The sequence below is a fragment of the Amblyomma americanum genome, chromosome 1 (assembly GCF_052857255.1).
Source record: "Amblyomma americanum isolate KBUSLIRL-KWMA chromosome 1, ASM5285725v1, whole genome shotgun sequence".
Classification (NCBI taxonomy): Eukaryota; Metazoa; Arthropoda; class Arachnida; order Ixodida; family Ixodidae; genus Amblyomma; species Amblyomma americanum.
This window is the reverse complement of record NC_135497.1, coordinates 74,699,357-74,713,945: the sequence shown is the minus strand read 5'-3', so window position 1 is coordinate 74,713,945 and position 14,589 is coordinate 74,699,357. Positions and strand designations below refer to the sequence as shown.

General features: G+C 53.8%; 1 protein-coding gene across 1 annotated transcript; it reads right to left on the bottom strand.

The window, feature by feature from the left end:
- Nucleotides 1-8,479: 8,479 nt before the first annotated feature.
- Nucleotides 8,480-11,039, bottom strand: LOC144133395 (endothelin-converting enzyme 1-like). The gene has a single exon (XM_077666480.1). It carries the CDS (start codon nt 10,831-10,833, stop codon nt 8,764-8,766), a length of 2,070 nt encoding a protein of 689 aa, XP_077522606.1. The 5' UTR covers nt 10,834-11,039; the 3' UTR covers nt 8,480-8,763.
- Nucleotides 11,040-14,589: the final 3,550 nt, after the last annotated feature.

Below are 14,589 nucleotides of genomic sequence, written 5' to 3'. Positions count from 1 at the left end.
GCGAAAAGAGAGAGAAACCCGTTAATGAAAAAGCAGCGAGTTTAGCCGACGTTTAAAAATCGCTGTTATGCTCGCGAATGCGACCAAGTGGCCCGCTCCCCTCCGTGCTGCAGTGGACCCGCTTACGCATTCAAACCCGAATCAGGCGCCAGTTTGCATCCCCCGGTGAATGAGCTGATACGCATGCTACGTCCAATTGAGACACGAATAAATGAACTTGGCATACGCTTGAATACCGCCCTGGGGATTTCGCTTGGGTTGCACCTTCGCTCAGTTAACGCCATCTCTTGGACATTGCCGCCTCCTTCTTTTTCCAGTGCTCAAGGGTACAAAGGACTGAAAGTCAGATGGCTCTTTCTTTGCAGTACTGAATTGCAAGTTGTTTTTTACCATACAATCTTAATAAAAAAAAATACGTGTTTACAAACTACAATAAGTGGTTCTGAACAAAGGACATTTAAAAATGCGAAATTTAAATGCCCAAGGCTGTAAAATCCAATAATTTGTGTACACCAAAACCGGATTAGATGCGTATATCAACAAAATGATTACAAAAATTGGCCACCATGCATAAGGTGCACAGATTATTTTCAATGTTGGTAAATTACCGCCGGCAATAAAATAAAATTAGTCTATTTGTGCTAGAAAAAAATTCACTGCCCTTACTCGCGTGTAACTAGGCGAAACAGAAAAGCCTCCGCCCGTTGACGGAGCAGCTATAGCTGCGCAAGGCCTCTGCCCCCGGCGCTCCGTCAAAGGTTGAGGCTTCACACATAACTCGGGTTTTTCAGCTTTGCCAGTGAAGTAGTGCTTTCGCACCAGAAACCAGTAACCCAACTGCAGGTAGAAGAGTAAGCTTCCCAGTCGATGTTCTGGGCTGGCTTTTTGCTTTGCCAACCGCACTGAACTCCGATTATATAGCATCATCTTCAAACTCGCCGCTACTGCTAGTATCCTAAAATTTTTGCCTCAAAACGTCAATAAAATCGCGAAACTGGCGCCGTTCTCTGGAGGGTCTGCTTGCCAAAAAGACTTCTCTCGGAAAAGTTACACACCGTACGTTTCGAGCTCGCACAAAAATTTGCCGCCGAAAGCGGGTTTGTGACAAGTATATATACGATTCGTTGAGAGCTTTGAAAATTGCCCGCAATTTCTATGTTTTGCCGGTGCGCGGTAATGGAAGAGGTGCAGTTGTGGAAAGCGTTGTGTAGGTGTGAGTCCTTGGCATCAGCCAAATCACGTCCATGCATGCATTCCTCCGTGCACAGACCTCAAGCTTGTGAGAATCACAGCGCTGGCAGGCAACGGACCAGCGCGACGGACGAGAACCAGAAGGACACACAACCGGTCCGTTGCCTGCCAGCGCTGTGATTCTCGCAAGGTTGAGGTCAGTGCACGGCATGCATGGACGTAATCTGGCTGATGCCAAGTACTCACACCTACACAACGCTTTCACACAACTGTACACTCCTCCTTGCCCTGGGAGGCTGAAGGAGAAAGCATTCAAGTGCGAAAATAAATCAATGTCTGTAACATTCGCAGTTACTTTGTGAGCTGCAATTTGAGGCAGTGATGCGCAGTTTCATTTTGCCGACATTTGGGGGAAGATAATGTTCCGACATGTTTGTAGCATAAGTTATCGCTCAGTTGGCCACTCTTGGCAGCCCACGTCAGCTTTATTTCTGCTAGGCAGCCATCATAGTGTTCTGAACGCTGGAATCTGTCCGCATACTCGATATACTAACCCGGGACGTTTTACAGCGAAAGCTGTTATAGGGAGCCTTTCAAGACCAGAGCCTCGCCGTGAACAGTCGACAGGCAGAACTAGCGATGCAGCAGGAGGTAGGCACAAGTTCTTGACATTCCGCTTTAATAGAAGCTTCAACCGTTCCACTTAATTATAACTTGATGCAATGTCTTGAGTAGAGTGTCAGTAAAGGCTGCGCTTACATGCATGGTGTAGGCATGTCAGGTAAATATGCCACTTCATCCGTCACTTATTTGCGCGCTGAACTTTATAGCATGCGGTAAACCAGCAGAGTCTGTAATGGGGGAGGGCGTATCTGTTGATGAATGAGCAGCCGTTGTCGCTTTTGCGAACCTGTTACACTAGGCTGAACTGTGGAGAAGCCTCACGTCGCCCGTATTCGTTTCGCACATCGGCGGCGCAGCGCGCCAGCTCCTGATGCCCGTTGTTGGGGGCGGAGGGGCCCTTGAGTTGACTGACTCGTTCAGCACCGCAGGTCCCGGCTCCGAAGGACGGTGTCGGTCTCCGTTAAGGAAACTGTACTGTAGGTTTATTTTACACATTTACAGTCGAGATAGGAGTGTGTCGGTGAAACCAGCAGCCCGTTAAATACCCTTCGTATTCCCCAGATCCCTGACTTGGGAATAAGGTTCGGAGAAGGATGTCCAGTCAAATGAGCAGACGAAGACACTGGTGGTACCTGTCCACGGCAGGTGGAGGTGCTGATGCTATCTCTCAGCTCGGTCGATGGAAAGGGGAAAAGACAGCTGCTGCAACAATGTTGCGTCGATGACGCCATGGCGACCGGGTCGACGCCTTCGTGGGAGAGGAAGGCACGCTGATTTACAGCAGGTGGACAGGAACAAAGACGCATCGAACACTGGCGCGTCTGTGTTACCACAGCTGTCCAGTGGGCGACCCCATGTGGAAGGAATGTCAAGCCTAGGGTGCCTCGATGCGCGCACGCTCTCCGCAGAGAGCGGGCGCGCATCGAGGCACCCTAGTCCAGCCGAGCTCCCAGCAGGTGGATGTACAACCTTGCATTTCCCCGCCTGTTGTCCGCAACACTGGAACTTTGTCAAAGTCGCAGCCGTCTTTCGATGATCCCCAGCGTGACCGATGAATAGCATCACTCCATCCGGCGAGCCGAGGCAGACACGGCCACCTGGCGCCGCCATTGTCGCCTGTGCTTCACCCGCTGCTTCCGCGAACGTCAGTCCGCGCAGCCACATGTATTCCCGCCGACTCATCCGCCTTGAGGTTCGTCTTCTAGGAATTCTTCCCAGGTCCGAGTTTTCCAATCTTAACACCGTGCTACACGCAAGATAGTGCTGCTGGGAATGTGGGCTAGCGCGCCGTACACGGGATGACTCTGCGGCGGCGCGCGCAGCAGTTCCTACAAATGAAAAGCTAAAAAAATTAACGGCGTTTTCAGCACCGGACACATCCTGCACACGCGCAGTGGCATGGGTGGGGCCACGCGTGGCCACTGCGCTTTTTTTACAAAAAAAATTCACAGATTATCTCTTCGTCGAGAGTAGGTCTAAGCATGAATTAAATGCTCTGCAGGAAACGCGTACCGTGATTTAGGACGGCTCTATAGATACTATAGTTGCGCACGAGTCTGAACTGGGCAGCCTTTGACAGCGCCCTTGATGACCACATCCTATATCCACGGGGGCAGCAGCTCTGGTGAAACAAGACGCCCAACACTCGGTCGGCGTCTACGAGAGGAATAGGAATTGGATTGCGAAAGGAGCCGAAGCGAAGGGCGTGGTTCTTGTCTGCATTAAGCTGGGCGCCAGACAGCGCTGCATGGTTATCAAATGTGACCAGGAACTCTCTGAAACTCCGCGTGTCGAGGACGAAGGTGGAAATGACATCGGCGAGACAACGACCACTTCTTGAGCAAGGTTTTTTGCTGGGCGAGTTGCTGAGGAACATTCTGAGAAAACCAGCGCTCGTTGTGTGTCTTGTTCTCGTCCCTGGTCTGCGGGCGCATGTTTTTCTCAGAACGGACCATTTCTCGCCCTGGCATTGGAAAGCCAGGGATGCGCTGACTGGAGGCAGCGCGCCGCAAGAGCGGGTCCAACTACAGGACCGGGGAGAGAGGACATCCCTGACGTACAAGGGAGGGAGACTGAGCCGTTCACCTGTAACTCTGCAGGGAGGTCGCGATGCATAAGAGCGATGCGCTCGATAAAGTTCGAGGACAGTCCGAAGCAGCCTCGGGACCGAAAACAAGTGCTTATGGCCCACCCTGTCGAAATTTAAGCCTTGACTTGAACTAAGGAAACACCCCGCCAGTTCCCTTCGCGTATGCGTATGCGAACACATCTCGCGTGCACGTGAGGGACGCGAAAACCGAGCGGCCTGGCACAGAACCGGACTGGAAGGGGCTAACTAGGTGTTGCAAGAGAGGACGCAAGCGCCCGACCAGGATTGAAGCTACCAGCTTGTAATCAGTAATTAAGCAGGGTTATCGGCTGTCACGCCGCGGAGGCCGATAACCCGGGTACAAGAGAGACACAATGTTATGGTGAGGCTTCAGGAGGAATAAGAATAAAAAGGCCTCAGCCTGGGCAAGAGGAACAGGCACAACCTGGCCTGCGCTAAAGGACGGCGGCTTACCTCCTTGCTCAGGAAACGCATTAACCAAGCGTGTGAGAAATCACCGAAGCCGTCAGAATAGACGCTGTAGAAACCGACTTCCAGTCCATATCGTCCCGCCGTGGATGTGCTTCTCATTCTGCTGAAAGCACTGAAAACCTCTCGTTGCACGAGCAGAAAGCCCCGATTTTGCGCCAGCCTTCCTGAGTGCGCACCAGCCTCCTCACGCCACTGTGTCCGCGTAGCGATGTATACGCTCATGATATTGCCATTTATGCTCAGCTCCAACTAGCGCTGGCGCATCCTCCTTATACGAGAGCTTCAGCGCACTCTCAACGCAACTGAACACTTCCTAAGAAGCATTGACCTCTCTGTATCGGCAGGAAAGAGCGAGCCTCTACTTGATCATCCCCGCGGCTACAATTTCCGCGCAGGTACGCCATGGTTTGATCACCCTATGGGTTCCCATCTCCCCTGGCGCAAGACAGCGCGGTACGTGGGGTTCACTATTGATTCCCCGGTTCACATGATCCCCAGTTATCAATTGTTTCCGCAAGGGCATGAAACGGGTTGCAGGGTGCGCTTGAGGATTCCTGGCCCGAGACTAGGGACCCTCGCCAGCGTTGTGTACTTGGCTATGTGAAGCTATCGCCTGAACAAAGGCTTTATATGCCCGGCCCCTCCTCGGCCTCGAACCCAGCCAATGGCGGAGCACTGATGCAGACCACTGTAGTGCCATACGACAGTATTATGGACTGCCTCATACTCTTCTGTCCCAGCAACTTATGCGGAGACTCTCGCCTCCTCCACTTTCACTTCGTGCACAAAGAGCCCTGCTCAACGACGCTGAACGCATTCGCTGCTCACCTGATTCTAGTGTTGCCGCATTGGCCAGTTGGTTTTTCCCAGTTGTCGGCTAAAAATTTTAATTTTTTTCCCACAAATATATTTTTTTCAGAATATAGCAATTTTAGAGTGAATAGAGCCGAGGTAATAAATATAAGAATGAGTGAAATAAAACAAATACAAAAAGACCATTAATAATGAACATCAGGGCTCGATTACTCTTGATCACATCACCATCAATCACCACTGTGTTTTATTAGTTTTTGCGTTGGGACGGGGACCAGCTCGGCTACTTCCATTTCCCTTCTAGCCTGTCCTGTATAGACAGAAATTTTCGGGAATTCCTTTACAACAACATGCGTACTTAGGGGATTGTGTGACTATAGAGATGGGAGTGGTTGGAAGCAATTAGTGGAAGGGTCACTGCCACTATAGGTGGAATAAATCCAAGGACGCAGCACTCGAAGCCTGAATGAACCTGAATGGGCCAGGGCACTGTATCTAAGGCTATAGGCAGCAAATTATAGGGAAACATCAAGCCAAATTTCTTCTCGCGACACTAGTGAGGCCGCCGTGATAACAGCATTTTCCTTTCATCTCTGCACATTTTCCCGAGAAAGCACATTTAAAACACCGGTCTTTAGCGAAACCAAAATTTCCCACGTTTCACAATGGGTTAATGAACAAAATTCTCTTTTTCCTTCAGTGGCTTGATTTTCCCACGATATGGGAAATTTCCCACGATTCAGCAACACTGCCTGACTCTTGCTATACTCTCGGTAGGTTACTATATCAAAGCCCATCACTCCTGTTGGCAAGTCTGCGAATTTATTTCGAGGACTTTTGTGGTTCACCCCCAGCATCGGCACCTAGCCCCCGCACTTGCAGACAACGTTCAACATCTGCGCCACATTACCAGCAGTAACCTCCTGGAAGAATGCTCCCGTTTGTGCCCTTCGCCATGAGACCTGGGCCAAAATTGATGAACTCACTGACCGACTCACATATATGGACGGATCCGTCACAGCCTCATCTGCAGCAGCTGCTTGCAACGCGCCATCGCTGGACATCCACAAGGTGTGTAGGTTCCCCTCACCCTCCTCCTCAACGACAGCAGAACCAGCCGCTCTTCCTCATGCCTCCTCAGAGAACACCCAGAATTCCAAAGAGCGGCCATCCTTTCCGACTCTAAAGCTGCTCTCCAGTCTTTCACAGTCCCTGAAAAAGGAACGCCTCTCCTACAGATCGCCTTCGCCAAGTTTAAAGAACTTAGTGAATCTGGTTTATACCCATATCGGTATTCAAGGAAACGAGGGTGCCGACCAACTCGCTCGCACGGCACGTGACCCCGCATTCTCAAACGTCTTCCTCATTAAGTGAACAACTGCCTTTACAAAATTTGGGAGGAAAGCGAACTGCGTCGGCTCTGGCTGAAAGGCGGGTGAGAGCAGATGAAAGCAGAGCGCAGGGGTAGAAAGGCGCCTGCGTCTTGAGGTAATCATATTCAAAAATGTTTTCGCCCTTATAACAAAAAAGGCTGTAATAAAATTCAGTGAGTAAAATTACAATGAAACTATAGCTATTCATCGAGTCACATTTCATCTTTACTAGGATCGCCTCTGTACGAAATTTATCGCCGAAAACGCGGCACAACTCTTTTTTCTAAATTCATTTTTTTTCTGAAATATATTATGCTGTAATATAGTTTAAACATTTGATGACATAGTACAGATTATAGAGAGCCGGCGAAAAATATGCAGCTGCTCGCGCATGTCGCGAAAAAGTTTTAAAAAGAAAACAAAAACGATGCTTCTTGGGTTAACATAATGGATTAAAACGCAAAAAACTGGTTTGATTTGGTTTATGGGGGTTTAACGTCCCAAAGCGACTCAGACTATGAGAGACGCCGTAGTGAAGGGCTCCGGAAATTTCGACCACCTGGTGTTCTTTAACGTGCACTGACATCGCACAGTACACGGGCCTCTAGAATTTCGCCTCCATCGAAATTCAACCGCCGCGGCCGGGATCGAACCCGCATCTTTCGGGCCGGCAGCCGAGCGCCGTAGCACTCAGCCACCGCGGCGGCCAAAACGCAAAAAACTGCTGAAAATCCCTTGCTGTCGATAAAAAACCACAATGCATATTCATTATGTGTAAAAACTTTTCGAGCGCAAAAGTAAAACGTCTGATTTTTTTGTAAATTGTTTAGCGAGACCACCTTTTGCACTCGTATGAGAAATTCAAAGGGCTGCCACATGACCAAGAAATGTTTTCCCCAAAGTTAGTATGGGTAATTAGCAGGGAAAGGAGGGCTAGTTGGTGGTTCGTGTGATGATGAATTTTTATTGCGCAAGGGCAGCGTTGGCCATAGAGCGCCATTGCCCAAGCATTTCACCCTAATAAGCCGAGCACCAGGCAGGGAAAAGCTCGTGCCCATTGTATCACCGGCGGGTATCCGGCGGCATTGGGGATCGAACCCCGCACCTCCCGCATACGAGGCGGATGCTCAAACCGCTAGGCCACCGCTGCGGTAGTTGGCGGTTCGTGCATAACTGCATATTGTAGCTGCGCGAACGGCAAGGGACGAAGAAGGGACAATATGCAATTACTTTAGACGGTTCAGTAAAAGGCCGCAGATTTTATGGAAGAGATAGGTGGGGATCCCATCACCCTGCACTGTTGTGAACAGCTAGCAGAGTAATGCAAGGCGCCTCGGACCGTAGTTGCAGCAGATACTTTTTTCTGGTGTGCCGAGGGGAAGCAACAGCAGCTGTCGCCCGCGCGGCCGCCAGCGCGGTGGCACAATGTATTTATGGAGGGGAAAAAGCTCACTTATTAAATTAGTTTTCACAGCCGCCGCGGTGGCTCAGTGGTTATGGCGCTCGGCTGCTGACCCGAAAGACGCGGGTTCGATCCCGGCCGCGGCGGTCGAATTTCGATCGAGGCGATATTCTGGAGACCCGTGTACTGTGGGATGTCAGTGCACGTTAAGGAACCCCAGGTGGACGAAATTTCAGGAGCCCTTCACGACGGCGCACCTCATAGCCTGAGTCGCTTTGGGACGTTAAATCCCCGTAAACCAAACCAATAGTTTCCAGCCCATTGAACAGGTAAAATTTTGGGCATCAAAGGGCTTTGGTCGCAAAGGTGGGGCGGCCGATAGCTGTACCGTACCCTCCTCTTCCCAATGCGCCCGTTCTCGATGGCTTTCCGGTTGGCCGTCTGGGGAACGCGGCAGTTTTCCCCGCTTACCCCCAAAGAATTTAGCTCCCACGTGCAGCTATCGCTGCAAAAAAGGTAGCCTGTGAGAAACCAGTGAACGGCACCTGTTTTAATGAAATGACTCTGAGGCAGGGCCGTGATGAAACTGGATCGCCACACGTGTAGACCCTGCATTCAGATGCCTCACTGGACAGTCTGGACAACTTCGCGCTGTCGACCGGCTTCTTGCAGGTTTCTGTCGGCACCCACGAGTACTGCTAAGCTTGCTGCCCACCAGTCTAAGAGTTTTTTTCTCTTGACCGCTCCTCGCAGACAGGGGCGCCGGCAACACTGCTCCGCTACACCAGCAACGGGCACCGCTCGTGCGGACTCATGGCCTGACCCGGCTTGCACTTGAAGGCCGTCGCAAACTCTTCTAGGTTGCGCATGGCCATGTTGCAAGGACTTCCTTCACGCCCGCACCACTTGTGACAGCTGCTAATGAAGAAAATCTGGTCAGGCGAGTAAATTTCGAGGCCTTTCAGAAGCACGTGCTGGTGGGTCCTACGGAAGGCTTGGAACGCGAGCCGCACGGCGCTGCTCTCCAGCAGTGCTCGGCCGCCGCCTTTGGGGCACTGGAGGCGATTGCGGTACTCGTCTGCGGTGGCATCGTCCCACCAGCTTCGCTTCCGGCCACGCTCGTCGTACCAGCGACCTTCTTCGTCCACGGAGTGCAATAGTTCCGCTGCCATGCGTTGTCCCAAGCCGGCGTAGTTAAAGGCTGCCGGAAGCGTCTCTTCGAAGAACGGCGTGTTGAGCATGCCGGCGGTGACGACGATGGTGTTTTGCTTTGGCGAGTAGGCCACGTTCACAGACGCCTGGTTCGCCTCCTCCGAGTCTCCGTGGACGCTGTGCTCTGTCACGTTTAGGTACGAGCTGAGGAAGTCCGTGAGCCCGAGGTCACCCGTGTGGGAGTAGGCACGGTTGACAGGCAACTCGTGACGATGTCGTGGTAGCAGCCATGTGAGCCTGCGTATCTTGGCCGTCGCCATGGCCTTGGGCCGGTCGCTCATCCAGCGGCTGGCGCGCACGCGTGCTGCGGCGGCCGCGCGCAGGCCCTCCGCCATCGACTCGACGGCGCGACGCGAGCGGCGCGTCACGAAGTGGCGCACCACGAAGGCGTTGTACGCGAGTGGCATCAGGTTGGCCGCGTGCGCCAGGCAGGTGGCCTTGACCAGGGCGGGGCTGGGCTCCAGGAGGCCCAGCGAGTTCTGCAGTGTGGTCCGGAACAGGTCGTGCTGGGTGAGCGAGCCGAGCACGCGGGCTGTGTGCCAGGCCACGTAGCGCCGCAATGCAGGGTCTGACCGGTGGCGCCGGAAGAAGTTGGCGTACCAGCGCACTGCGACCGGCGCCTGCACGGCCACTGGCGTGTGCGTGTTGGCGCCCGGCAGCTCGGTGAGCCAGTCGCGCAGGGTGCCGCACTCATCGGCAACCACCTCCAGGGCGACGGTGCGCTCCTCTTGCTCGTCGGGGACGGGGCGCGCAGCCAGCTCGCTCTCCACGAGGCTCAGGTCGCGCCCTACCAGCTCCGGGTCGTCCCGCAGGGCCAGCTCGGTCACGCGCCGCACGTAGGCCGGCGGTCCGCCTGCGGGCGGAGGGTGGACGGCCCGCAGCGTGATGCCAGTGGCGTTGCGCTCCACCGCGAACAGGAGATGAAGCGAGTGGCGCGAAGAGAGGACCAGCACCGCCCGGAAGGCGCTACCGAGCGACGCGGTGCTGGGCGTCAGGCCTAGCTGCGCGAGCAGGGCGCGCAGCGTACCGCGGTCTCCGCCGCCGGGGGAGAGGGCGGCTACGCAACTCTGGAACAGCGCCACCACCTTGTCAACGGCCGACTGCTTCCGATGCGGCACCACGTACGACGTCCAGGCATAGTCCATGATGAGCTCGACGCGCGAGCTGGCGCGCTCCATGCGCGGCCAGCCGTCGCACACGAAATGCTGCAAGTCCTCGCAGGGTGCGACATTGCGACTCAGCGATACGTTGAGCGCCAACGCGGCCGTGCGGCAGGCGGCCGTTGAGCATACCCCCGGGGAGCCCACCGTTCCGCGGCGGCCCAGGCACGTAGCCAGTCCCAGCAGCGCCAGGGGCAGACCGACGAGCATGGCCCCGGTGACGCCGCAGCGCCATTTCCTGCGACCGCTGCCGCCTTGGTCGCACATTTTGGTCGCCTCCAAGATGGCTGTGCCTGCTGCCGGTGCGGGTGGGTGGAACGGCCCTCGTCGCGAGAGTCTGTCACGCGCCTCGCTCGGCCCTTTTCTTCGTCGCTGCCAGGGTCCTCTGGTGTCCTCTGAACGCAACTCATGCGCTGAGAGAGGAAGACGAAAACGGACAAAAAGAGCGGATGTGCGCGGTAGGCGGCCGTCGAGCATGTTTCGTACGTACTGCACACTTTAAAATTTGGCGCATCAGCGCTTACTTCCTTGGACGATTTTCAGCACCTCATGTTCCCTTGAAGGAGTAAAACTTGACGATGTCGCAAATTTCAAGTTTCCTTCACGCGCCTATACGTTGCCGCGTGCCGCAACTAAATTTTTACCCCTACAGGCCTGGTCTTGCGATCTCCCCATTGTGTCTGTATTGTGTTGAGCCGGAAACAGTAGAGCATTTTCTTCGCTATTGTTGTCGCTACTCATCGCTATAAGGAGGCAACTAGCTGGTAGAAGCTCTATTAGAGAAACTCAGTTTGCGCCTGTCTTCTGCGGTTGTTTTATCCCTCGGCGCTTCTATATGCTTGGACATATAATTGGGAATGTTTGCTCTGCCGTCCAAAATTTTCCCCTAGAAACAAAACGCCAACCATCATATGCTTTCGTAATGACCCTTTTACGCTTTGTTTTGATATTTCCTTTTTGCTATTTCTACATGTTTTTTTTTCTTTCTTGTACTCACTCCCTCGCCTAAATTTAAGCTTCTTAGAACCCCTTACCACCCTCAACCACCTCTCTCACGGAAACTGAGTTGCCCAAATTTTTTTAGATCATCCATGGTTGACGCATGCAATTTGCAATACAGGTAGTCACCGCCTGGTTATGGCCAATCCCCTTGTGGCAACTAGTGAGCATGGCAACGCGGAGTGCGCGCGGCAAGGCATCCGTGGTACTCAGGGATTTGTGCCAAAGTGGGCGGCGCATATACGCAAATGCGGCTCAGGACGATCGACACCGTCCAGTTGCGAGCAAGAAAAAAAAAACAGACGGACGGACGTTCTGCGTCCTTCACAAATTGCATTCGTTACGAATTTTGCAAAATTATGCATTGGATGTTTAAAGGGGAGAGAGAACTGGGCGGCGGCTCTTGCTTCGCTCTCACGCTCCTCTCCAGTGCGGCCCTCCTGGCACGAACCTCGTTCGAGACGGCAGTTCCGAAGTTGAAGGTCCGCCCTCTACGCGTTGTCGCCGGCGCCGCTCTCTCTGCTGCGAGGCCTTCGTCGCCCGCCGTTCCTCGGTCTTGCTACGACGCCGATCGGCCTCTCGCTCGACGGCGGGCGCAACCGGGTCTTGTCTGCGCCAACGTCGAGGCTTGCGCGTACGTCGTTCGTCCTCGCGGTCTGTTTTGCTCTCCGCACAAGTCAGAGCTTCTCGCGCGCGGCCGCTCCCGTCCTCGCTCGCCTCCACCTCCTCCAATCCACCTTGCCTTGAACGCTCAACCCACTCCATTGGTCCCCCCCTTCGCGTTTTCGGCCTGCATCTCCAAGCGGACGGCCGCTCAAGGGTCTGTCTACCTGAACCGCCTTTCAAACACGTTCGCAGAGCTTCTGGGCCTTTTCCGCTGTATTCTGCACATTCACGCCGCACTGCCCGAACAAGACTCGATTCGACTGGTCCAGGCCCTTTTTCTCAGCCGTTTTTAATATGCTGTACCTTGTACCTGGCGCCCACACCCTCCGACCTCGATCGCCTCGACCTGCTTTTTCGTCGAATCTCAAGATGGCTCTTGGTCTCCGCAGACTCGTCCACCGAGTCTCTCCTCGCCCTCGGCCTCCACAACACTGCTCGCGAGATCATTGAGGTTCACAGAGCCGCCCGACACTACCGCCTCACTCTCTCCGCCTCTGGACGACAACTTCTCGCTCACCTCGCGGCCTTCGGTCCTCCGCTCAGTTCTCTCGATTACCTTGCCTCGCTACTTGCGCTCATCGCTGGTCGTCGCTTTCATCCAATTCATATGCACTCCGTCCTTAATGTTTGCCGCCGCACGGCCCGCGCTTCCTATCTGCAACGTCGTTACGGCCCCCTCGACACTGTCGCATACTTCGACGCTGCCGCCTACCTCGCCTTTCCCGCACAGCTTCCTCCATTCGTTCCTCGAACCCTTGTGGCCGAGGAGCTCGCACTGGCCCTCGTCATGACACTGCCTAGCTCCGCCCCTTGTGATTACACCTTGTCCGAGCCCGCTTCTGCTTGCCGCAGCTTCCGCGATCTCACCGTCGACCGCACTATCGCGGCAGTCCTCCGTCACCAGCCTCCTCGAGATTCGCCGTGCACTCTGGTTTTGACTCCGGGTCGCATGGCTCTGGATGGAAATCAACAGGCGCATGCCTTGGGCCAGCGCTCTTTCTTACCGGGCTGTCTCCCCTTCGGCCGCCTCCTCTGACCCGGAACTCAGTTTAGACCCCGGAGATTCTAGAGCATTTTCGCTCCCAACGCCGCCTCTTGCTCACCTTTGCCTCCGCCGCGAGGAGTCAATTTCCCTTCGCCAATTTCACACCGACACCTACCCTAACCTCGCGCGCTATCACTGCCTTTACTCTACCCGCTATCACGCCAATTGCTCGCTATGCGGGCAGCATGCGGCTTTACTTCACACCGTCTGGGCCTGCCAGGTCATTGGGGCTGCCCGTCCATTGGGGCTGCCCGTCCAGAATGTAGCCGGCTGGGAGCGTGCCCTCCAGTCGACCGACCTGGTTGATCAGCGCCAACTGCTTGGCTGGGCTGCGGCGGCCACGAGGGCAGTTGGGGCTCCGGACTAAGGGCTCCACTCCCAGTCCCCCTCCAATAAAGATATTTTCCACCCCCACCACCCCTCACAGCACCAATAGCATTGCGGCACAGCGGCTGCTGCTCCATCCGCGTGCGCTGGTTTTTCAGTTTGTTACTTTGTTTTTCCAGCCGCCCGCAGAGGAAGTCTTGGCTGAGCTCCCTCAAATAGTTTCGCTTCCCAGCTGCAGCCGCTCGGGGGGACACAGAGAAACACAGAACCGAATATTAGACCGGCTCACGTGGCCGATGGTTTTCGCGGCTCCGATTGCGAGCGGGGCGCCGCTCGCTCTTCTGACAATCTCTCTGTGGGCAACAGCGCCGTCCATTTTCTCCCTCTGCTTCTTCCCTCTTTTCTCCCCCACCGGCGCCTTTCTCTTCGTTTCGAGAAGACGTTCTAAACCTCTCGAAAACAGTAGCGGTCTCCAGTGCCCGCGCGTTGGCTTTGGCGGAATTGAGATGCTTCGAAGATGGGAAACGCGGAGGAGGAGGCGGAGAAAAAAAAAAAAAACTTTATTCAAGGCCAGCACTAAGGCCCCTTATACTGATTCCCCCGACAAACCCTAGGCGGGCGAAAAACAAAGTCAAAAATAAAGATGGGGGAAATATGCCTGCACCAGCTGAGCTTTAAGCAGGCTTAAACCAATTGGTAAAAATAAACGAACAGGGCCCTCGAAAAAAAGGGCCAAAGCGCGAAAATAATTTCTTGTATAAAAATCCAATGGAAAAAATAACAAGGCGGGCACGTGGCGCAAAAACGGTGTCCTAAAAGGCGCCGGGTACAGCGAACACAGAGTGTAACCCTGCGCGTGAGCTGGTTTATTATTTCACAAAAATAATCCAAACAAGTGCCCGAAGTAAGAAAGAAGAGAAAAATTAAAGAAAAACAGAGAAAAGAGGCCAAAACTAAAAATAACCACAACCACCCCAGCGGAAAAACAAACCCACCCCACCCGCAAGTTGGGTCTATTGACAAGCAATCACATTTTATTGACACAGAAACCCCTGGTAAAAAATAAAATAAAATAAAATTACAAAAAACAACAGCATGGTAACCAGAAGTCCAGTGATGCCTTCACAAGTTCAAAATGTCAAGGTTACCGGTGTGACAGATCAAAACCTTCACAGGACACCAGATCCACAAAGCAG